General features: G+C 44.1%; 1 protein-coding gene across 2 annotated transcripts in view; it reads left to right on the top strand.

Annotated features, from left to right (window-relative positions):
- The window catches only part of MANBA (mannosidase beta), a 187631-nt gene that overhangs the window by 93786 nt on the left and 67517 nt on the right, over nt 1–26328 (top strand). The window contains exons 12-13 of one of the 2 annotated variants that reach the window (XM_040418222.1): nt 2761–2979; nt 11001–11114. In XM_040418222.1, coding sequence (XP_040274156.1) covers nt 2761–2979; nt 11001–11114 — 333 coding nt within the window. Of the gene's footprint in view, nt 1–2760; nt 2980–11000; nt 11166–26328 lie in introns of both variants that reach the window. The other variant, XM_040418221.1, reaches the window with a different exon arrangement.

Below are 26328 nucleotides of genomic sequence, written 5' to 3'. Positions count from 1 at the left end.
GCCATAAATAAAAAAAAAATATGTTTTATATAAACCTTGAGTTTAAAAAAAGAAATTAACCCGTTCTGCTAGAAGTGTCCCTTTGAAGATTTAGGATTATGGAGTATGTTACAGTCCTGTGAGTGAGAAACCACGATTAACCCTTTAGTGCCTCCCATATGCCTTTTTATGGCAGTCACTAAGGGGCCTTAGGCTGGGCAACCGCTTTTTCACGGTGGCCCAGTCTAAGCACTGCACGGGTCCCCCGGGAAGCAGAGGCTCAGCTCTTACATGCAGGAGTGCTGATCCGGGCTGATTAACCCTTTACATGCTGCAGGCAATGGCGCCCGCCACATGTAAGCAGTGACAGAGGGAGTGGACTCCCTCTGTCTCCCATCAGCACCCTGTAAATGCAATTGCGGGACGCTGGTGTGTGTAAAGGCTAGCTGGGGTCTGGTATAGGCCCTAAGCCAGCCTTGAGTGTTTTCCAGCAGGCTGTCTCTCTCTGGCGCAGCCTCCTGGTCAATGTCAGTATAGCACTGACATTAAAATGCAATGCACTTTAGGGATTGCATTGTATTTTAAAAGCAATCAAAATATTGTCATGGTATCACCGCGTCTGTAACGACCCGCACTACATAATATCATGTACATTATCCCCTACGGTGAACGCCATAAAAGAAAATATAAAAAAAATGGCAGAATTACTAATTTATTCTTAGTTGCCACTGAAAAAATTTAATAACAATCTAAAAAAATTCGTCATCCCGCAAAAATCAAGCTCTCATACAATTCCACAGGAAAAAAAAGAAAAAAGTTATGGGTCTTGGGAAGTGGCGATGCAAAAATATTTTCTTCCTTTTTTAAAAAAAAAAAAGGATTTTATTGCACAGAAGTATTAAGACGTAAAAATAACTGTGTTTGGCACCGCCGTAATCGTACTGACCCAAAGAATAAAGATATTATCTTATTTACCGTATTTTTCGCCCTATAAGACGCACCGGCCCATAAGACGCACCTAGGTTTTTGGGGAGGAAAATAAGAAAAAAAAATGTTTTTAACCAAAAGGTGTGCTTTTGGTGGGTTTGGAACTAATGGTGGTCTGTGGATGACGGACACTGTTATGGGGGGGTATCTGTGGATGACGGACACTGTTATGGGGGGGATCTGTGGATGATGGACACTGTTATGGGGGGATCTGTGGATGATTGACACTGTTATGGGGGGATCTGTGGATGACGGACACTTATGGGGGGATCTGTGGATGACGGACACTTATGGGGGGATCTGTGGATGACGGACACACTGTTACAGGGGGGGGATCTGTGGCTGGCACTGTTACAGGGGGGGGATCTGTGGATGGCACTGTTACAGGGGGGGGGATCTGTGGATGGCACTGTTATATATGTGCCATCCACAGACCCCTCACCCCATAACAGTGCCATCCACAGTGCCCCCCCACTCCTTAACTGTGCCATCCACAGATTCCGTGTGCCCCCCCCCGCCGCCGCATACAAATATAAAATGTACCATTGAATTAAAAGATATTAAACATGCCCCACTCACTCCTAATAGTACCGTATATCCGAATTTCTTCTGTATAATGCCGGCAGGCGGGCCGAGCGGCCGGCGCGTCCCTCAGTGACGTCACTTGTCTGCGCCGCCTGCTTCATTCATAAAGGAGCCGGCGCAGGCACATGACATCAGGGAGTTACACTGCCGCCTGCCCGTCCTGCCTGCCGGCATTATACAGAAGAAATTCGGATATACGGTACTATTAGGAGTGAGGGGGGCATCTTTAATAACTTTTAATTCAATGATACATTTTATATTAGTATACCGGAGCGGTGGGGCGGGGCTATAGTACAGTGACCGCACCGCTATTGCCGGCCCCCAGCTCCTCCTCCCAGTCCCTCCCCCGGCCCAGCGATGTAAAACTGCCAGCATTCGCCCCATAAGACGCAGGGGCATTTTCCTCCCATTTTTGGGGAGGAAAAAGTGCGTCTTATGGGGCGAAAAATACGGGTATACTGAAAAATAATGCCTGTAAAATTTATAACGTAAAAACTCAGTGGCAGTATTGCTGTTTTTCCCATCTCCCTCCCAGAAAGAGTTAATAGAAGTTAATCAGAAAGTTATGTGTAACACAAGATGGCGCCATTAAAAACTACAACTTGTCCTGCAAAAAACAAGACCTCATACAGCTACATAGACGGAAAAATAAAGAAGTTAAAACTCTTGGAAGGCGACGATGGAAAAAGGAGGAAAAACGCTTGGTCAGTAAGGCCCAAAACAGGCTTGTCACTAAGGGGTTAAATATTGCATTCAACGGCTCATTGCCTAGGCACCCTATTGGAGCCATGAGTATTATCCATCAATGATGAAAATACAGAAACCAAGCAGTCTATGAAGGTTTTCTGATAAGAAGTAAATAAGTAAATTGCATCCGATCAGTTGTCTGTGGGATTATTTGTATGGACAATCTCGCCAGCAACCTGCCAGACTAAACCGACCCAACCAGGGAGTAATTTTTTAAAGAAACCTGAGTCCCTGGTTCTTTAGCGCAATGGCAAATGCATGACATAATTCAGGCTATCATACCATACATTTAATTTCAAATTAATGGACAAAATTTTTTAATCTGGCCGATCACATTTACAGAAGTCTACCATGGTGAACGATTGTACATGGTTATGTACTTCGAAATGCCTGAAATCAGCCATTTTGATTGACTTCCATCTTGTGTATGTAAATATCTTCTCATGTTCTCTTTCTTTTCAGATGGATGAGACTCGTCCTTTTATTGCTTCAAGTCCTAGCAATGGGAAAGAGACTGTTAAGGAAAATTGGATTTCCAAAGACCCATATGACGATCACTATGGTGATGTACATTACTATAACTATATGACAGATTGTTGGAACTGGACATCATACCCCAAACCTCGCTTAGCTTCAGAATATGGCTTTCAATCTTGGCCTTCATTTAGTACAATATATAAGGTAAACCACGTCATTGGTATAAATATCAATATGAAAGACCATATGCAACGAGGTATCTCCCAAGGAAAGAGAACAATCTAGCTAGCGCCCCCTTGTGGAAGTCAGATTTTTATTTATTTTTTTCAATGCTTTATTGAAAAAGTAATTCAATAGTACATATAAAGTAAGGAAACAATGTGCAGCAGTATGCAATATTATGCAGCGTAGTCACAAATACAGTAATTAAAGTAACCAGGTAGATGTCGTCTCTGGTCACAGTGTTTATACGTTAATAGTTTGAACTTATGTTTCTAAAAGAGGAAATATATCACAATACAGTCTATGGTCATTACTAAAGTGCCTGAAATCTTCCCAAGGCTTCTAAAGGGATTCTCCCAGGCTGCTAAATCTTCAAATCTGTAGATGGTATCCACCTTGTTTATCCAATGATCTAGTGGTGGGAGGTCTGGGGATAGCCAGTATCGAGGAACCAAAAGGCATGCTGCCATAAGCAGTTTTTTAAACAGTGGTGTGACGCCGGTGGATGTGTGGGAGGGGGGGAGGCCTAAAAGGGCAAGTTGAGGCAAAAGCAAGGTCTTAGTTTTGCAAATTAGGTTGCATTGTCTAAAGATCTCAGTCCACCATTTGTAAATTGGTGGACAGGACCACCAGATATGAAAGAACTTGCCACACCCCTCACCACACCTCCAGCAGGCGTCAGAACCCGTATCGTTGTATCTACAAGTGATTTCAGGTGTTTTATACCACCTGGTGAGGATTTTATAACCATTTTCTTGTATTATAACACATCTGGAAGAGGTGTGGGGTTCCCTTTAAAGTCTCAGTTGGTCTTCCTTGGATAATGAAATTTCCAGGTCTTTTTCCCAAGCTCCAATGAAGGCCGGTTTAGGGGTACAGATAGGGGAGCTAAGTCTTCCATATAACTGGGAGATTAATTTTTTAGGAGTGGGTTTAGAGCCAATAAGGCTTTCAAACCAGGTTAGCGGTCTCAGAAGGGCTTGATAAGGAACACATTTTGATAAACTGGATTGGAGAAATGAGTAAAGAGAAGGGAATGGTTTTGCTTCGGGAAATAGGGAGACAAAGTGTTCCCTGCGAACCTTCCTGCCTTCTCCAAATAAGGAGAGTGCCAAGATTTTAGAGTTTCGGATGGATGCAGGGACACTCTGTTTCAGTTCTGGTGGGGCCAAGTCAATTAGGTCTTTTACCTGAATAAGTGGGGAGGGCAGTGGGATACCCCTGTCAGATTTTTGGAATTTGTCCCATGCTTCTAGTGTGGCCTTAATATTTGGGCTAATATTTTTATAGTTAATTTGGTTCCTTTGGGAATGAACCAGAAGGACTCTGAGAGATGAGTGAGCTAGGGTGACTTCCATACTCATCCAAAATTTGTGTGGGGGTTCTCTAAACTAGTCTATAACCCTGGTCAATAGGGTAGCTGTGTTATAGAGTGAGGGGTTCGGAAGGTTAATACCACCATAGGATTTTGGGTTTTGTAGAATAGAGAGGCGTATTCGGCCTTTCTTACGGTTCCATATAAAGGAGCATATTTCCCTAGTGAGGGTTTTGAGGTAGGAGTTGGGGATAGAGAGAGGTAGGACTTGTTGCAGGTAATTCAGTCTTGGAAGAACTAATGAAATGAAAATATTTTTGCGGCCAAACCAGGAGAGTGTCTGGAGGTGGAGGCTGTTTAGTTGATTCTGCATGGACTGTAGTAATGGGACATAATTGAGCTGGAATAATTTGGTGAGATCAGTTCCAATTTTGACTCCCAAGTAAGTTATATAAGGGGTATCCCAGTTGAAGGGAGAGCGGGCTGCAAGGTTAGCTTTAATATGGGTATTCAATCCTATGCTCAATATGTGAGATTTTTTCATATTTATTTTGAAATTGGACAGTGGGTTAAATTTCTCTAGGATGTTGTATATTAGTAGTAGAGACACTTTTGGATTAGAGGTAAGGAGTAGGAGGTCGTCGGCGAACGCCGCAGACCTATGTTTGTGGTTCCCTAATTTAATAATTCATTTTTTGACATTTTGTCGGATAGTTTGAAGGAGTGGTTCCATAGTCATCACAAAGACCAGAGGGGAAAGTGGGCATCCCTGTCGCGTTCCATTCCTAATAGGAAAGGAAGGGTAGATAGTCTCGTTCACCAGCACCAACGCCGAGGCATTGGTATACATGGAAAAGACAGCTTCAATAAAAGGCGTTGGTAGGCCAAATTTCACCAATGTAAGGCGTAGGAAGTCCCAACTAATTCTATCGAAGGCCTTTTCGGCGTCGTTGCTAAGGAGAACTAGGGGATGGGAGAATTTGGTAGCATAGTGTATGGCGTTGAGAATTCTGACTGAATTATCTTTGCCAACCACAACGCCTGTCTGGTCTCAATGAATCAATGATGGAAGGATGGGGGAAAGACTGTTGGCCAACATTTTGGCCAGGAGTTTTAGGTCAAGATTCAATAAGGAGATGGGGCGATAGTTAGTGCAATGAACTGGGTCCTTACCTTCCTTGGGTATAATGGATATATGAGCTCTCATCATATCTAGGGTAAGCGGAATGCCTTTAAGAGATTGGTTGCATATAGTTAGTAGGTAAGGGGCAAGGGATTCACTGTACTATAGTAGAGGGCTGGGAGGCCATCGGGGCCCAGGGCTTTATTTTTTGGGAGTTGTTTGATTGCATCTTTCAATTCGTCAGAAGAGAAGGGAGTTTCTAATATATTTTTATGGGAGGGGGTAAGTTTGGGGAGTTAGACTGTGTCAAGAAATCTGTTAATGGCCTCTGTGTTAGATGGAACATTGGCTGGAGGAATAGATTGGGGAAGGTTATATAGTGACGGATAAAAAGCCTGGAATTGGGAGGCAATATCTTTAGATGTTACGGCTATTTCTCCGTTTTTTTTATGGATTTTGCAAATATAGTTGTGTGTTTTTCTCTGTTTTATCCTGTTCATTACAAACTTAGACGCTTTATCGCCATGGGCAAAATATTTGAATTGGGAATTGAGGAAAAATTTGCCCGACATTGAGTTCAAGTGGTTTTTTAGTTCAGAGCGAAGTGTGTTAAGCTTAGAGAGGTGTTGTTCTGAGAGGGATTTTTTGTGGAGAGATTCTAGTTTTCGTATTTCCAATAAGAGATTGTCAATTCGGGCCTTTCTTAGTTTTTTAAGGTGGGAACCTAGACTAATGAGTTGGCCACGTATGTATGCCTTGTGGGTGTCCCAAAGGATGTGGGGGGAGGTGCTAGGGAGAGCATTTAAGAAGAAGAAATCATTGAGGGCTTTTTGGATTATAGTTCTATTTTTATTTAAGGAGATCAGCTGTTCGTTGAGTCTCCATCTAGATGCCTTAGGAGAAACTTGAGGGGTGGATATAGTAATAAAAATTGGGGAGTGATCAGATAGGTGAATAGAATCTATGTGGGCTTTAGAGCATAGTTGGAGATGTTTTTTAGAGACTAGTAGGTAATCCAATCGCTGATATGAACCATGAGCGTTTGAAAAAAAGGTGTAGTCTCTTTCAGTGGGGTTGAATATTCTCCAAACATCAACCAGGCTCAAGTTGTGGAGTTTATTACAAAGAGAATTGAGAGCTATCTGTGATAGAGCAGATTTTTGTGTTGAGTCTAAAATAGGGTTTAGGGTGACATTAAAGTCACCTCCCATGATAACCGTGCCCTCTTGGAAGGATTCTATGATTGGATAGATATCGTTGAACCAAAAAGCCTGGTTGACATTGGGAGCGTATATATTGATTAAAGTGTAGACCTGGTTGGCTATACACCCTTTTAGCAATATATACCTTCCATCCTCATCCTGAATGTGGGAACAGTATTGGAATGGTGTATTTTTGCTGAAGCCAATGCTAACCCCTTTGGAAGAGGAGGAGTTCGAACCGCAGTGGAACCACTTAGGAAAACTGGAGGCTTTCCTCTTTTTCAAAAGTGAGAAAATTTGGCACGTTTTAGAGGGGGGCATTAAAGCCCTTGACGTTAAATGAGGCTATCGGCAAGTCTGTCATCCCGCTTCAGTTTGTGTGATGATCCAACGCGAATTGAACTTCCAAAGGTATAAATTATATTCCATGGAAGGTATATCCGCATATATACAAGTTAACAATGAAAATGCAGTTATAGGGTTCTGTGACTGAGAGGAAGTGTTGAGGCAAATCGAGAGGCATCTACATAACAAATATGTAAAATATAAACTAAAACAGAAAAAAAATAAAGTTATACAAGAAAACAGATGCGCTAGTGCGCAAAACTTCGAATAAATGAGTAGATGGGGAATTTCAATAACATGTAGTTATCACCCTATGACAGGATATAGATCCAGGTAAGGGTCGTTATCGAAACCAGAGGTATGGGTGGAGGTAGAAAAGGTATGGTTAAAAGGGGAGATTTGTAGGTGAAAAGAGAGAGAGTCAGAAGGATAAGATACAGTAGAAGGATTAGAGAGAGATTAAATGAATCTCATAGAAGAGGCACAGAAGCGAAAGTCCATCTCACTCTCCCATAGGTAGTCTTCTGGGCGTAGAATGTGAGGCGTCTCTCCTATTCTTGGAGGATCTTGGGGTACGTTGTTTTTCCCATAGATTAGGGGCAGGCAGGTCTGGTAAGGATGACAAGTCCTGGACAAAGTCCCATGTCTGTATATCCAATGGACTGATGTTTAGGTGGTCATAGACCTGATCTAGGTCTGCGAACGTTGAGATATTGATCCTGCGACCTTCATAAAAGAATGACAGACCAAAAGGAAAAGTCCATCTGTATGGCGTATTATGCGATCTAAGCCAATCTGTCAGAGGCTTCAGGGATCTCCTTTTCTTCAAGGTGGTTTGGGCTAGATCCTGATAGATAGCTATATTGTATCCGTCCCATGAGATCTCTCCTGCTGAGCGAGCTTTAGTTAAAATGGCTTCTTTAACCGGGAAGCTCAGAAATTTGCATATAATGTCCCTTGGTGGGGCTGATGCAGCTGGTTTGGGCCTTAGGGCCCTGTGTGCCCTTTCAAGGATCACTTTGTGGGCTTAGTCAGGGCCCAAAATGGACAGGCACATTTGGGTTATTACGTGCGGGATGTCGCCTGCAGCTATCAATTCTGGCACACCGCGGAAGCGCAGGTTGTTGCGCCTGCCGCGATTTTCCTGGTCTTCAATCGCACAGTAGAGGGAATTCAGGTTGCTTTGTATGGAGATTAAGTTATTAGCGACCCCCATTTGGTGTCTCACCAGGACCGACTGCGATTCTTCCAGGGCCTCGACTCTTCTTCCGATTTGTCGGACGTCCTGTTTGATCGCTGTTAGATTGGTGCTTAAGGGCTCCAGAGCTGCTGCTAGAGAGGAGGTTAGAGCGTCTTTGAAGTACGATCTTGAAATAGGGAGACTATCTGTCTCGTCCTTGTGCTTGGTCCAACGGCTCTTTCTGCGGGCGGCCTGTGACGCGTGGTGAGGCCGGTGCCATCTTGCCATCTCGAGCCACATAAGCGGAGGCAGCTTTTTTGATAAATTTATCCATGTCTCCTTTGCACACCGATGTCTTGTGGTGTTCTGCTGTGTCACCGGACTTGGATCCTCCAATTTTTACAATGGCTGGATCTCCAGGCGGTATAAACAAGCTGTTAGGGTGATTTTATGTACAGAACCGTTCACTCAAGCAGCCATCCACTGCAGGCGCTAGCTCCGCCCCCAGAATCTGACTTTTTAATAAGCCTTGGGACATGACAAGGAAAAATAGCCGAGTCAAATATCCATCCCTAGACAGCTGTTTCGGGGTGCTTGTCCATCATCAGTACAGAGTGGGATTTTGGGTGGCTGAGTGCAATGTCTTGGATGCAGCTTAGGCAGAGACATGGATGGATATTTGGCTTGGCTATTATCCCTTGTCTTGCCCCAAATCTTGTTAAAAAAATCTGACTTTGATGCAGAGGGAGCCACTTCCAAGATGGCGCTAGTGAGAAGGTTCTCTTTCCTTGGAAGATACCTTTTTGCTTAGGCTACTTTCACATTTGCGTTTTGGCTGGATCCATCATGGATCTGCAAAAACAGATCCTTTACAATAATACAACTGCATGCATCTGTCATGAACGGATCTGGTTGTATTATCTGTAACATAGCCAAGACGGACCTGTCATGAACTTTGCTGAAAGTCAGTGGGAGACGGATCCGTTTTCTATTGTCACAGATTGTGTCAGAGAAAACGGATCCGTGTGCCAGGACGGATCCATTTGGTTCAGTTTGTCAAGCAGGCAGCGTTTTGGTGTCCACCTCCAAAGCGGAATGGAGACTGATCGGAGGCAAACTGATGCATTCTGAGCGGATCCTTTTCCATTCAGAATGCATTAGGGCAAAACTGATCCATTTTGGACCGCTTGTGAGAGCCCATGACGGATCTCACAAACAGAAAGCTAAAACGCAAGTGTGAAAGTAGCCTTATTATGTTCCCATGGAGCATTGCCTACAAGTCTTCATATCAGTGGAGCAATTCCAATAAAGGTGGCATTCAAAATATTAACAGCAGGTTATTTTCTGCATCTAAGAAAAAAGCAAAGTGTACATGAGATTTGTTTAGTCTCATACACTTTTCTGGTACTGTATTGCCCTGCGTTTTTTTCTGCATGAAAATCTGCGCTAAAAAAACACATGTAATCCACATGGTGTGCACCCTAAGGGTCCATTTACACGTCCGCAAAATGGGTCCGCATCCGTTCCGCAATTTTGCGGAACGGGTGCCTACCAATTCATTTTCAATGGGGCCAGAATGTGCTGTCCGGATCCGCACTTCCGCATCCGTGCTTCTGTTTCCGCAAAAAAATAGAACATGTCCTATTCTTGTCCGCAATTGCGGACAAGATTAGGCATTTTCTATTATAGTGGCAGTGATGTGCGGTCCGCAAATTGCGGAATGCACATTGCCAGTGTCCGTGTTTTGCGGATCCGCAAAACACTTACGGACGTGTGAATGGACCCTAAGGGCTGTATTACATTAAAAGATTTAGCAGGTGATTGTCGGGAAAAAAGCCTGCTCATTAGTGGAGGAGACCACTGCTGTTACATGCAATGATCTTCTCCACAGTATGGGGAAGATTGATCGTTATGCCATTGCTCGTCCCCATACTGACTTGTTTGCCAGCAGCAGATTGTAATTAGACAGCACTCTGGATAGATCATCAGCATCTGATCAGCGGGGTCCGACACCCGGGACCCTTGGCGATCAGCTGTTTGAGAAGGTAGCAGCTCTGGCAGTAGCGCTGCGGCCAGAGCCGCTTTACCACAGGCCCAGTGACGTCACGACTAGTATCAGTGGCCTGGGTGGGGCTAAGCGCTGTTCACTTGAATGGAGCTTAGCCCCGCCCAGGCCAGTGATACTAGTCGTGACGTCACTGGGCCTGCGGTAAACAGCGAGAAGGCCGTGGCGCTACTGCCAGCGCCGCTGCCTTCTCAAACAGCTGATCGGCAGGGGTCCCGGGTGTCGGACCCCCGCCGATCATCAGTTTAAAAGAACTGCAGAACCCCTTTAATGTTAACCCAGGCTAGCAAACTCTAGGCTAAGCAGCAAGAAATGACTTACTGGCTTTTTAGTATGTGTTAAACACATTTCATGCCTTTGTAATGGCAAGAGTGGAATTGCTGTGGATTTAAAATGTGCAATAAAACTTAGAATCTCTGCAGAATTTTTGTTCGCCCATTTACTTGTACTGTAGTTTACTTTAGTTTTCTAGTGAAAAATAGTCAGCAAATTTGCCCTATATCCTTATTTATTTATATACTTATTTATCAAAATGGTGTAAAGTAGAACTGGCTTAGTTGCCCATAGCAACCAATCAGATTCCACCTTTCATTTTACAAAGGAGCTGTCCAAAATGAAAGGTGAAATCTGATTGGTTGCTATGGGCAACTAAGCCAGTCCTACTTTATACCAATGTTTGATAAATGACCCCCTTAGTCTTTTTCAAGGTTCGGGCTGTAAAATACAGTAAAAATTTCATCAGACACTTGTTTTATGCATTTTATTTTACTTAGGTGTCTACTCGTGACGACTGGTCTTACTCGGGCAACTTTAGTACCCATCGTCAACATCATGATTCAGGGAATGAGCAAATGATGTTCCAGGCTGGGCTCCACTACAAGATGCCAGTAAATATTGATCCTGTGAAACTGTTTCACGATACTTTGTACCTGACCCAGGTATCATGATTTATTTTCTAACTCTGATTTTGTGGTGGTGTAACTTTAACCCTTTCAGGACAGAGGCATTTTTCACTTTACACCTTGGGGGGCATTTTTTTGTTTTGTTATTGCATTGTACTAATTTTTTTAATAGTTTTTTATTAAAAATATTGCGTCCTTTTTATGTACAAAGTTGACCTGCTCTAGTAGCACTCTTTGGATTTTCTGTCTTTTCCGTGAGACCCTGCTCTCTGACATTATAAACTCATAGCTCAGTTCTTACAGTATCTCACTGATGAGGCTTAAATAGGGGTTTATGACCTCCTAGTAGTTTAGAGATAAGTTTTATTAGATTACAAAGTGAAAGTGAAAACACCTTTCACACAGCTAGAAAAACCTTTTGTGACAGAACAGCTCAATATTTTTAATAAAGGCCAATTGAAAAAAATATTTTAGCCAAACATGCACTCATAAAAAAGGTGTACGTAGCCTTTAACCCTTTCACGCCCAGCACCATACATGTACAGTGCTGGGCGGGTGTTTAAAGATGGAGCCCGCTGCGGCGCCATAGCTGCAGGTGGCCGCCTGCTTCTTTTAGCAGACACCCGCAGCTCATGGCCGCAACTGGCAGTAATGCCGATCGCGGACATTTAACCCCTCAGATGCCGTGGTCAATCCTGACCTCGGCATCTGAGCTTGCTGAAACCGAAAGTGCGCACGTGTTGCGATCGGAGGAGCCGTAGCGTGTATGCAGCAGCCCCTGACTTTATGAATGACAGGAGGCTGCTGCATAGTACACTGCTCAAAAAAATGAAGGGAACACTTGAACAACACAATGTAACTCCGTCAATCACACTTTTGTGAAATCAAACTGTCCACTTAGGAAGCAACACTGAGTGACAATGAAATTCACATGCTGTTGTGCAAATGGGATAGACAACAGGTGGAAATTATAGGCAATTAGCAAGACACCCCCAATAAAGGAGTGGTTCTGCAGGTGGTCACCACAGACCACTTCTCAGTTCCTATGCTTCCTGGCTGATGTTTTAGTCACTTTTGAATGCTGGCGGTGCTTTCACTCTAGTGGTAGCATGAGACGGAGTCTACAACCCACATAAGTGGCTCAGGTAGTGCAGCTTATCCAGGATGGCACATCAATGCGAGCTGTGGCAAGAAGGTTTGTTGTGTCTGTCAGCGTAGTGTCCAGAGCATGGAGGCGCTACCAGGAGACAGGCCAGTACATCAGGAGACGTGGAGAAGGCCGTAGGAGGGCAACAACCCAGCAGCAGGACCGCTACCTCCGCCTTTGTGCAAGGAGGAACAGGAGGAGCACTGCCAGAGCCCTGCAAAATGACCTCCAGCAGGCCACAAATGTGCACATGTCTGCTCAAACGGTCAGAAACGGACTCCATGAGGGTGATATGAGGGCCCGACGTCCACAGGTGGGGGTTGTGCTTACAGCCCAACACCGTGCAGGACGTTTGGCATTTGCCAGAGAACACCAAGATTGGCAAATTCGCCACTGGCGCCCTGTGCTCTTCACAGATGAAAGCAGGTTCACACTGAGCACATGTGACAGACGTGACAGAGTCCGGAGACGCCGTGGAGAACGTTCTGCTGCCTGCAACATCCTCCAGCATGACCGGTTTGGCATTGGGTCAGTAATGGTGTGAGGTGGCATTTCTTTGGAGGGCCGCACAGCCCTCCATGTGCTCGCCAGAGGTAGCCTGACTGCCATTAGGTACCAAGATGAGATCCTCAGACCCCTTGTGAGACCATATGCTGGTGCGGTTGGCCCTGGTTCCTCCTAATGCAAGACAATGCTAGACCTCATGTGGCTGGAGTGTGTCAGCAGTTCCTGCAAGACGAAGGCATTGATGCTATGGACTGGCCCGCCCGTTCCCCAGACCTGAATCCAATTGAGCACATCTGGTACATCATGTCTCGCTCTATCCACCAACGTCACGTTGCGCCACAGACTGTCCAGGAGTTGGCAGATGCTTTAGTCCAGGTCTGGGAGGAGATCCCTCAGGAGACCGTCCGCCACCTCATCAGGAGCATGTACAGGCACGTGGAGGCCACACACACTACTGAGCCTCATTTTGACTTGTTTTAAGGACATTACATCAAAGTTGGATCAGCCTGTAGTGTGTTTTTCCACTTTAATTTTGAGTGTGACTCCAAATCCAGACCTCCATGGGTTGAAAAATTTGATTTCCATTTTTTTATTTTTGTGTGATTTTGTTGTCAGCACATTCAACTATGTAAAGAACAAAGTATTTCAGAAGAATATTTAATTAACTCAGATCTAGGATGTGTTATTTTTGTGTTCCCTTTATTTTTTTGAGCAGTGTATTTCCTATGGAGCCCTTGCCTGTGATAAGGCTCCATAGGAAACTAGTAAAATCATCATAGATTCCAATGCAAGTTCATTGGAGTCTATGATAATAACAATCAGATGATTGATTGTTATAGTCCCTTATGGGAACTATAAAAAAAAAGTGTAAAAAAATAAATAAATAAAAATTCAAATCACCCCCCTTTTCCCAAAATAAAAATAAAAGAACTAAAAAAAAATACACATCATGGGTGTGGCAATGTGCAAATACGCCCATAGTATAAAAATATATTCCCCATACGGGAAAAAGTGTCTAAATGACCGATTTGCAGTTTTTGGTCACTTCATTCTTCGACAAAAAATTTAATAAAAAGTGAAAAAGTCATACACACTCCAGAATGGTATCAATGAAAAATTGATATCGCCCCCGCAAAAAATAAGCCCCCATACAGCTCCTTAAACATAATTACAAAAAAGTTATAGGGGTCAAAATATGGCGACAAAAAAATAAAACAGATTTTCTTTCCCACTTTTAAATTTTATCACTATCAAAACGCAAGAAAAACTATACATAGAAGGTATCGCCGGATTCGTAATGACCTGTAGAATAAAAGTAACCGGTCAATTTTATCGCACATTGAACGTTGTAAATAAAAAACCTGTAAAACGACTTTTATTTTTTTTCAATTTCACCCAATTTGGAATTTTTTTCTCGCTTCCCACTACATGATATGCAATATTAAATGGTGGCGTTGGAAAGTACAACTTGTCTCGCAAAACACAAGCCCTCATATGGTTATTTGAACAGACAAATAAAGTTATGGCTCTGGAAATGCAGGGAGCGCAAAACGAAAACGCAAAAAAATAAACTCCGGGCCTTAAGGGTTTAAGGACCAGGCCAAATTTTGCTAATCTGTCGTGTCATTTTATGTGGTAATTACTTTGGAATGGTTTTATATATCTAACCAATTCTGAGATTGTTTTCTCATGAAACGTCATACTTCATGTTAGTGGTATATTTGAGTCGATAAGTCTTACCTTGATTTATTAAAAAATCCGAAAATTTTGAAAAATTCACAATTTTCTAAATTTAAAATACTCTGCTTTTAGGACGGATAGTAATACCTCATAAAATAGTTATTACTTAACATTCTCCTTATGTCTACTTTTATGTTGGCAAATTGAGAACATATTTCAAACTGTCACTTTTTTTTGCATTGGTTCTATTTCAAACCAATTTTCTTGTAAAACTGTAAGGTTCTGCAACCAAACAAACCTCAATACTTAATACTCTAATTCTGCAGTTTACAGAAACACATCATGTGTCGTTGTAAACGGCTGTATGGCCACACCACAGGGCTCAGAAGGGTTTTTGGAGGGCAGATTTTGCAGGATGTTCTGGGACAATGTTGTATTTGAAGACCCCCTGATAGAACCTTGCAGTGGAAACCACCAAAAAGTGACCCCATGTCGGAAACTACACCCCCCAAGGAATATTTCAAGGGGGTAGTGAGCACTTGGCCGTAAAAATTAAAAATGACATATTTTACAAGAAAATGTCACTTTAAAATTTTTAATTTTAACAAGGGGTAACAAGAGAAAATGCACCCTACTCTTTGTTATCCATTTTCTCCTGAATATGGCAGCACCCCAAATGTGGCCATATACTGCCTTATGAACACACCGCTGGGCTTAGAAAGGAAGGAGCACCATATGGCTTTTGGATTTTGCTGGGATGGTTTTTGGATGCCATGTCACATTTGAAAAGACCTTGATGTACCCCTAGAAAGGAAACCACCAAAAACTGACTCCATTTTGGAAATTATACCCCTCAAGGCATTCATTGTGGGGTGTGGTGAGTGTATTGACCCAACAAACAATTAACAGAATATAGAGACACTTGGCTGTGAAAATGAAAAATTAAATTTTTTTCCAATAAAATGTTGCTTTAGCCCCACATTTTTCATTTTCACAAGGGGTAACAGGAGAAAATGCACCCATAACCTTTGATTTGGGAGCACGGCTGTGTTCAGAAAGGAAAGAACGACATATGTATTTCCTAACATGGAATTTGCCTAAATTGTTTTAGGTGGCCATAACTTTTTTTAATTTTTTGTTGATGCAATGTGTGAGAGCTTGTTTTTTTGCGGGAGAAGCTGTAGTTTTTTTTTGCACCATTTTGGGATACATATGACTATCACTTTTTATACCAGTTTTAGCAGGTGGGCAAAAATTGCAATTCTGCCAGTTTTTTTTTTTTTATTATTATTTTCTCTATGCAGCATATACATTGCTCAAAAAAATAAAGGGAACACTTAAACAACACAATGTAACTCCAAGTCAATCACACTTCTGTGAAATCAAACTGTCCACTTAGGAAGCAACACTGAGTGACAATCAATTTCACATGCTGTTGTGCAAATGGGATAGACAACAGGTGGAAATTATAGGCAATTAGTAAGACACCCCCAATAAAGGAGTGGTTCTGCAGGTGGTAACCACAGACCACTTCTCAATTCCTATGCTTCCTGGCTGATGTTTTTCTCACTTTTGAATGCTGGCGGTGCTTTCACTCTACTGGTAGCATGAGACGGAGTCTACAACCCACACAAGTGGCTCAGGTAGTGCAGCTTATCCAGAATGGCACATCAATGCGAGCTGTGGCAAGAAGGTTTGCTGTGTCTGTCAGCGTAGTGTCCAGAGCATGGAGGCGCTACCAGGAGACAGGCCAGTACATCAGGAGACGTGGAGGAGGCCGTAGGAGGGCAACAACCCAGCAGCAGGACCGCTACCTCTGCCTTTGTGCAAGGAGGAACAGGAGGAGCACTGCCAGAGCCCTGCAAAATGAGCTCCAGCAGGCCACAAATGTGCATGTGTCTGCTCAAACGGTCAGAAACAGACTCCATGAGGGTGATATGAGGGCCCGACGTCCACAGGTGGGGGTTGGGCTTACAGCCCAACACCGTGCAAGACGTTTGGCATTTGCCAGAGAACACCAAGATTGGCAAATTCGCCACTGGCGCCCTGTGCTCTTTACAAATGAAAGCAGGTTCACACTGAGCACATGTGACAGATGTGACAGAGTCTGGAGACGCCATTGAGAACGTTCTGCTGCCTGCAACATCCTCCAGCATGACCGGTTTGGCATTGGGTCAGTAATGGTGTGAGGTGGCATTTCTTTGGAGGGCCGCACAGCCCTCCATGTGCTCGCCAGAGGTAGCCTGACTGCCATTATGTACCGAGATGAGATCCTCAGACCCCTTGTGAGACCATATGCTGGTGCGGTTGGCCCTGGGTTCCTCCTAATGCAAGACAATGCTAGACATCATGTGGCTGGAGTGTGTCAGCAGTTCCTGCAAGACGAAGGCATTGATGCTATGGACTGGCCCGTCCTTTCCCCAGACCTGAATCCAATTGAGCACATCTGGGACATCATGTCTCGCTCTATCCACCAACGTCACGTTGCACCACAGACTTCCAGGAGTTGGCAGATGCTTTAGTCCAGGTCTGGGAGGAGATCCCTCAGGAGACCGACCGCCACCTCATCAGGAGCATGCACAGGCGTTGTAGGGAGGTCATACAGGCACATGGAGGCCACACACACTACTGAGCCTCATTTTGACTTGTTTTAAGGACATTACATCAAAGTTGGATCAGCCTGTAGTGTGTTTTTCCACTTTCATTTTGAGTGTGACTCCAAATCCAGACCTCCATGGGTTAAAAAATTTGATTTCCATTTTTTAATTTTTGTGTGATTTTGTTGTCAGCACATTCAACTATGTAAAGAACAAAGTATTTCAGAAGAATATTTAATTAATTCAGATCTAGGATGTGTTATTTTTGTGTTCCCTTTATTTTTTTGAGCAGTGTATTATATAATAACTTTATGCTGTAGGTTGATATGGTTATGGCGATATCAAATTTATATAGTTGTTTTTTCATGTTTTACTCATTTTTCAGTTTAAAATACATTAAAAAAAATTAAAAATAAGTTATATTTTGCATCGCCACATACCAACATCCAAAACATATTTATTTTAACTCCAACATAGCTGTCTGAAGGCTTGTTTTTTGCTGGACAGATTGCAGTGTATTTTGGGGTACATATGACTTGATCACATTTTATAACATTTTTTGGGAGGACAGATGGGCAAATATTCCGTCATTGTGTTCCTTTTTTTTCCTACTTTAATGTCGTTTACTGTGCAGTATAAGTAACTTGATCATTTTATAGATCAGGTCGTTACGGACATGGGGATACCAATCATGTGTAGTGTATTTTATTTAATTTTTTATCCCATTTTTAACCAATTATAAAATATACATTTTTATTTAAAAAAAAATTCCTTTTTTTTTTTTAAAACACTTTTTGTACCAAGACCCTATTGGTTCTTGAAAATCCAGTGGGGTCTGTTGGCTGTAAAATACACTGCAATCGTGTATTGCAGTGTATTGTCAATGACAGTAAGCCTGATTAGGCTCCTGCCTCTGTCAAGATCTGTCAGGCTTGGGGTACATGCCAGGTCTGGATGCCTTTGTAAGGAGTCCGGTTTCCATGGTAACCATCGGGAGGCTGCCATGGCAGCGCAGAAGCATGATGGGAGAGGGAGGGAGCTCCCTCTCTCTGTTAACCCCTTGCATATAGCCGTCTCTATGGACCACCGGATGGAAGGGGTTAAACGTCCGTTAGCAGTGCCAGCACCGATGTCGGCCATTGCAGCAGAGTGTCAGCTGTATCTTTCTGTGGGAGAGATCTGGAAATCAAGCTGGCCAGGGGAGCTACTGGATTACCCTGAAGAACATATTGTGTAGCACAGACAGTGTGTGGGTGGATATAATTTTTGGGGGAAAACCACCAAAAAAGACAGCAGGACTGTTTCCACAATGTCCTAGACATACTGAAGGATGGCCAATGTCCGTCCTCTCCGCAAATACAAGATGGGAATGGCCATGCTGTTAAAAGTGCCGGTCCAATGCCTCCACTGCATTGCTTACCTGCTCCTGGTCCCAGCGGCACAGACCTGCCTCCCGCTCTCCTCTTCTTCTTTGTGGGCCTGGCGGCCAGGGTATCTCTATGCCCCCACAAAGGCGGCTGCCTGCTTGCCAGCTAAGCCTCACTGGCTCCTGTGGGAAGGTGCCTGAGAAACGGGTTCTAGTCCACTAGTGTTCTGCAAAAGTGTGTTGTATTACGCTTGCCTGCCCATGTAACAACTTCTGCCTGTTTCCCAGATATGACTCCCAGGCTATGAGCTGTGCGCTACGATTGGCCAGCGCTGCAGCAAGGGACAACCCTAATACAAAAACTCCGCCCAGTACAACAGAGGAAGCTGCAGACACGGGAGCCTATACCGGGCGAACGGAGCGGCGCCCAGACACACTAGTAAGTGCAGGGGGACCTCTGGGCGCCGCTCTGCCCACTGATATAGTTCGTTTTTAAACTAGTGAAAGGTCCTCTTTAAACACCCTTAATGACCAGACCACTTTTTACAATTCTGCACTACACTACTTTCACGGTTTATTGCTCGGTCGTGCAACTTACCACCCAAATTAATTTTACCTCCTTTTCTTCTCACTAATAGAGCTTTCATTTGGTGGTATTCCATTGCTGCTGACATTTTTACTTTTTTTGTTATTAATCGAAATTTCATGATTTTTTTGCAAAAAAAATTAAATTTTTCACTTTCAGTTGTAAAATTTTTCAAATAAAACTACATTTCTATTTTAATTTTTCTCTAAATTTATTGTTCTACATGTCTTTGATAAAAAAAAAATGTTTGGGTAAAAAAAAAATGGTTTGGGTAAAAGTTATAGCGTTTACAAACTATAGTACAAAAATTTGAGTTTCCGCTTTTTGAAGCAGCTCTGACTTTCTGAGCACCTGTCATGTTTCCTGAGGTCACCATGTTGTACGGCAGTGCTGGTACTAGGTCCAGGATGGGCTGCGCTGCTGGTGTATGCCTCACCACGTAATCCGACAGCGCCAGCCCCACTCTGCTGCCCTTGAAGCGGATCCTGCGCAACCTGTGGTGTAGCAACACGGGGCCAGGTACGCCTGGTGGTATCAGGGACCTCAACCTCCTCGTCCGAACTTTGGGTCAGACTGCCACTGCTTTCTACAGGTTCATATTCTGACCCGCTGGATTCGTCAGATGAGGGTTCCCATTCCTCATCTGACTGGGTCAGAATCCTTTAGGCCTCTTCAGAAGAATACCCCTTGTTTGCCATTTGGTCAACTAAATTTAGGGGGTATTCCCTGAGACTACCCAAGATAAAAAGCAAGCCTGTCTTACAAAGGGGAGGCTAGCGAAGTACCGGAGGCCGCTGCGATTGATAAAAAATATCAAAATTGATTTTTTTTATCGCCGCAGCGCTTGTAAAGTGATTGTGCAGTGATCAAAAAATATATATATTTTTGTCACTGGGGCAGGCGTGGGTGAACGCACGTGTGGGCGACCGATCAGGCCTTATCGGGCAAACACTGCATTTTGGGTGGAGGGCGAGCTAAGGTGACATTAATACTATGAGAGATCTGACTGTGATCAGTTCTGATCACTTACAGATACTATAAAAGTACCAATGCTGATTAGCGATACGCTAATCAGCGAATCAGTGACTGCGGTGCGGTGGGCTGGGCGCTAAACGATCGCTAACTACCTAACCAAGGGGCCTAAACTATCCTAAAACCTAACAGTCAATACCAGTGAAAAAAAAAAGTGACAGTTTACACTGATCACTTTTTTCCCTTTCACTAGGTGATTGACAGGGGCGATCAAGGAGTTAATTGGGGTGATGGAGGGTGATCTGGGGGCTAAGTGTAGTGTTGGGTGTACTCACTGTGATGTGTGCTCCTCTGCTGGGACCAACCGACGAAAAGGACCAGCAGAGGAGCACAGAAGCCATTTAACACATTATATTTATAAATATAATGTGTTAACTGGCTTCTGATTCGTTTTTTTGAAAATCATCAGCCTGCCATCGACTATCATTGGCTGGCAGGCTGATGACGAACTTGTCTTTTAACTTTTTCCGGCCCGCGATGCGCATGTGCGGGCCGGCTTTGCCCGAAATCTCGTGTCTCGCGAGATGACGCGCCGGCGCGTCCACTCGGAATAACAGGGCCGCCGCAAAGACTGAATCCTGCGTACGGCGGTCCTGTAGTGGTTAAAAATTGGGTTTTGGAAATTTTCAGAAAAATTTCAAGATTTACTTCTAAACTTCTAAGACTTTTAACGTCCCCCAAAAATAAAATGTTATTTTCAAATTATCCAAACATGAATTAGACATTTGGGAAATGTAAAGTAATAACTATTATATGAGGTATCACTAAAGTAGAGAAATTGAAATTTGGGAATTTTTCAAAATTTTTGGTAAATTTGGGGATTTTTTTCACAAATAAAGGTGAAATATATTGACTCAAATTTATTACTATCATGAAGTACATGTTCTATTACCACATAAAGTGACACATGTCAGATTTGCAAAAAAATGGCCTGGGCAGAAGAGCGAAAACTGGCTCGGGGTAAAAAACACTTTTTCTGATTTATCTGTTGTCTAAACCTGGTATGTGCCTTTTTAGTAGTGGTGACTTATATTACAGAAATACGATAATTAATGATTATATGTGCCCCAAACTTGTGCCATTAAAACTGCAACTTGCCCCACAAAAAACAAGCCCTCATACGGCAACATTGACTGAAAAAATTAAAAAGTTATAGCTGTTGGAATGTGCCAATCCAAAATGAAAAGAAAAAAAATGGGATATGGGACTAGGGGTTAAACTTTTGGGCTGTCTTGTCCCTAATAAATAAATATAGGGAAGGACGCTAAAACAAAATAACAAAAGCTTTATTATAATGTTTGAGTAAAATATAGGGGTGTCTACCCAAACTGCACAAAGCAGCTGATTAAAACGTCACTGATTTATGGGACCAACCATCATAATAACCACACTGATGAAGGTGGAACTGCACTGGAGCAGAATGATTGGTGTGTCCCACAAACTAAAACCCACCAACACTAGGGGGCATATCGCCACAGGGTCCAGGGTGTGAGACCTGGGTAAAGTACTGTGCAACTGGATACCTGGTACCATGTGTAGCACCAGATATCACCACTAACAGACATCCACTGCACTGACAAAATACAGGTGCAGGACTGAGACAGAGTGAGAGCCGCTGACTCTGACTAGTGTGTCAAGAGCACCGATTCCCCTGACACAGTCCTATGTGATCAATGCTCAACGCGTTTCCATGCACAAAGGTGCACTTTATCAGGAGCAACATGCACCGTAACTGGAGCCCACAGCCTCTGATATGGATGTTCAGTTGAGGCTAGGACAAAGAGGCAGAGGTAGGGTGACCTGCCTATAACCGAATTCCTCTAGTGTGAGGCACGGCGTCGTCACTGGAACCTACGGTCCTGCCTAAGCCGTCCACCTCTAGATTGAGGGGCAGCGTGCTGGTGTGCAAACAAATCGGCGCTGTAATGGCTCACAGAAAGCCGAGATTCAAAGGGTGAAACTCCGCCCTGCCGGACCTCCCCCCCCGCATGACAGCCAATCCGGCCAAGAGGCTCGGTTAAGGATCAACCAATGGCTGAACAGCGGGCGGAGCTACATCGGTCCCGGGGAAAGGGCAATGCGCCACAGTCAGAAAGGGGAACTTCAAGGCGGCTCTGTATGAACATGCCATCGCGGTATCAATACCTAAAAGCTATATATAATAAGTGGAATGAGATAAAAAATGGAGGAAACAGAGAACGAGTGTTGACACAACACTCTAGGGAACCAAGGAACGTCAGGAGATGCCACTACTTAATTGATCATGAATAACATAGGCATATATGAAGCCAGTATATGTTCATATGAATGGCACAAAAGAAATGGCATCATTGAGGCCAGACGGTTTGATAGTGTTTAAAGAAAAAATCCATCGCGCCTCTTTCTGCAAAAGGATGTGGTCACAATCACCGCCCCTTGATAACATCTTTACAGAATCAATCGCCTGAAACTTAACCAATGATGCTCTGCCACTGTGACAATCAGACACATGGCGTGCAATAGGGGTGTCTTTCAGGTTCGTAATGTCCATAACATGTTCCACTATGCGTTGCCTGAGTTCCCTAATGGTTTTGCCAACATATTTGATGCCGCAAACACGTCATCTGATAGATAACACCAACTGACTTGCAGTTGAAAAATGACCTAATAAAATAGGTCTTATCTGATGTGCTGTTGGCAAAACTCTTGGTCTTGCCTATAAATCCACAGAACTTGCAAGATCCACAGGGAAATGTCCCTGTAAGGGAACTGCGCAACCAGGACTGTGGTTTAGGACTTGGGTAAAGAGTATGTGTCAACATATCTCGTAAGTTGTTGCTACGCCGATAGGTGACAGATGGTCTGGGTGGGATCATGTTACCAATGTCTGGATGTTATTCATGATCAATTAAGTAGTGGCATCTCCTGACGTTCCTGGTTCCATAGAGTGTTGTGTCAACACTCGTTCTCTGTTTCCTCCATTTTTGATCTCATTCCACTTATTATATATAGCTTTTAGGTATTGATACCGCGATGGCATGTTCATACAGAGCCGCCGTGAAGTTCCCCTTTCTGACTGCGGCGCATTTACGCTTTCCCCAGGACCGATGTAGCTCCGCCCGCTGTTCAGCCATTGATTGATCCTTTACTGAGCCTTTTGGCCGGATTGGCTGTCATGCGGGGGAGCGGTCCGGCGGGGCCGAGTTTCACCCTTTTGAATCTCGCCGTTCTGTGATCCGCTTCGCAGCCATTACAGCGCCGATTTGTTTGCACACCAGCACGCTTATAGGCAGGTCACCCTACCTCTGCCTCATTGTCACAGCCTCAACTGAACATCCATATCAGAGGCTGTGGGCTACAGTTACGGTGCATGTTGCTCCTGATGAAGTGCTCCTTTGTGCATGAAAACGCGTTGAGCATTGATCACATAGGACTGTGTCAGGGGAATCGGTGCTCTTGACACACTAGTCGGAGTCAGCGGCTCTCACTCTGTCTCAGTCCTGCAACCTATATTTTGTCAGGGCAGTGGATGTCTGCACGCTGACATCCACTGTTAGTGCTGATATCTGGTGCTTCACCCAGGTCTCACACCCTGGACCCTGTGGTGATATGCCCCCTAGTGTTGGTGGGTTTTAGTTTGTGGGACACACCAATCATTCTGCTCCAGTGCAGTTCCACCTTCATCAGTGTGGTTATTATGATGGTTGGTCCCATAAATCAGTGACGTTTTAATCAGCTGCTTTGTGCAGTTTGGGTAGACACCCCTATATTTTACTCAAACATTATAATAAAGCTTTTGTTATTTTGTTTTAGCGTCCTTCCCTATATATATTTATTTGTTAGTTCAATAGGACGTATACCCATAACACCACTCCCTAGTTGTTTTCTGTCTTGTCCCTAGCTTAAAGATCCAGAAGATTTCTCTGTTGAGGCCTCTTGCACACGACCGTATGACTTTTTCAGTATTTTGCGGTCCTCAAAAAAAAAGGATCCGCAAAAAATACGGATGATGTCCGTGTGCATTCTGTTTTTTACGGAACGGAACAGCTGGCCCCTGATAGAACAGTACTATCCTTGTCCGTTATGTGGACAATAATAGGACATGTTCTATATTTGAACAGAACGGAAAAATGGAAATACGGAAACGGACGTCATACGGAGTACCTTCAGTTTTTTTGCGGATCCATTGAAATGAATGGTTCCGTATATGGAACGCAAAAAAACTGAACATAAACGAAAAGAAAAGCAAGAGGTCTAAGGCTACTTTCACACTCGCGTTTGTTGCGGGTCCATCATAGATCAGCACAGACGGATCAGTTCAGATAATACAACCGTCTGCATCCGTTCAGAATGGATCCGTTTGTATTATCTTTAATATAGCCAAGACTGATCCGTCTTGAACACCATTGAAAGTCAACGGAGGACTGATCCGTTTTCTATTATGCCAGATTGTGTCATAGAATACGTCATAGAAATGTAACGGCCTTTGGTGTGCGCTGTGACACTTATGCCATGCTTGCTGTTGTTGTGACATCGTGTTGCTGTTTCAGCATGCAGGGGCAGTTTCACGGCCTTTGTGGTGTGTGCCGTCACATGGTTGCCTTGCTTGTTGTTGCCTAAGGCAACGTGTAGCTTTTTATGCTATGCTGGTTTGTGCACTTCCCCGTTTAGTTGTAGCCTCCCTCTGTTTGGTGATGTAAGGTTTAACTACCTTGCTGGGTGTGGTCACTTGGGCTTTTTATACCTGTGGCTTTAGGTCAGGAGTCAGTTTTGCTCCAGCCTTGGTGTGTCTTTGGAGTTAAGCTCCTTGTCTGGTTATACCATCTGTCCAGTGAGGGCCACCCTTGTCTTCATCAAGGTTATCCCGGTGTCTCTTTCCCTTCCTGTCCTTATTTGTATGGAGTGGGTTATGATCAGGGTGTTTGCATGTCTAGTTTGGTGTTATATGTCTGGTGGTGTTTGTTGTCCAGCATATTTGCTAGATATTCCCCTGTCTTGTTTATTGCAGCTATGGGTGTCCTAGGCTCCTGTGTGGTTGGTGGTGTGTGCTGTGTCCTATGTTGGTGTGGACATCAGCACTAGTGCACGGGTTCCAGTTAGTGTGTCTGTGGCAGGTGTGTTATTGGTTTCGCTTACCTGCCATCTCCATTTGCTGTATGTGTTCCCCACTCCTTGCAGCTTGGCCAGTCGAATCTCCTGTTCGTCCATGTTGTGGAGGAACAGGTCGTCTTTACCCTGCTCCTAGTCCAGGGATTTCCTGAGGGTTAGTAGGGCCCCGAGGTTCCGGAGTATGAGCCCTCCTACCATCAGGGTCGGCTCATACGGTTAGGAGTCAGGGCCAGAATTAGGGACACTGTAGGGGGTGACCTGCTCCCTTATTCCTCCTCCTGGCCGTGACAAGAAAACTTACATTGTGGGTCAGAACGGATCCATTTGGCTCAGTTTCGTCTGACGGATACCAAAACTCTGCAAGCAGCGTTTTGGTGTCCACCTCCAAAGCGGAATGGAGACGGAACGGAGGCAAACTGATGCATTCTGAGTGGATCCTTTTACATTCAGAATGCATTAGGGCAAAACTGATCCGTTATGGACCGCTTGTGAGAGCCCTGAACGGATCTCACAAACTGAAAGCCAAAATGTGAGTGTGAAAGTAGCCTAAGAGTTTCCTTCTTTAATCTTTCATGTATTGACCTAAATAACTTTTCAGCACTTAACCACCTCCGGACCGCCTAACGCAGGATCGCGTTCCGGAGGTGGCAGCGCTGCGCACAGTCACGCATATACGCGTCATCTCGCGAGACGCGAGATTTCCTGTGAACGCGCGCACACAGGCGCGCGCGCTCACAGGAACGGAAGGTAAGAGAGTTGATCTCCAGCCTGCCAGCGGTGATCGTTCGCTGGCAGGCTGGAGATGTGTTTTTTTTAACCCCTAACAGGTATATTAGACGCTGTTTTGATAACAGCGTCTAATATACCTGCTACCTGGTCCTCTGGTGGTCCCCTTTGTTTGGATCGACCACCAGAGGACACAGGTAGCTCAGTAAAGTAGCACCAAGCACCACTACACTACACTACACCCCCCCCCCCATCACTTATTAACCCCTTATTAGCCCCTGATCACCCCTAATCACCCCTGATCACCCCATATAGACTCCCTGATCACCCCCCTGTCATTGATTACCCCCCTGTCATTGATCAACCCCCTGTAAAGCTCCACTCAGACGTCCGCATGATTTTTACGGATCCACTGATAGATGGATCGGATCCGCAAAACGCATCCGGACGTCTGAATGAAGCCTTACAGG

The sequence above is a fragment of the Bufo bufo genome, chromosome 2 (assembly GCF_905171765.1).
Source record: "Bufo bufo chromosome 2, aBufBuf1.1, whole genome shotgun sequence".
In the NCBI taxonomy this organism is placed as follows: domain Eukaryota; kingdom Metazoa; phylum Chordata; class Amphibia; order Anura; family Bufonidae; genus Bufo; species Bufo bufo.
The sequence above is the reverse complement of the archived record's forward strand: the minus strand, read 5'-3'. Positions and strand labels throughout refer to the sequence as shown.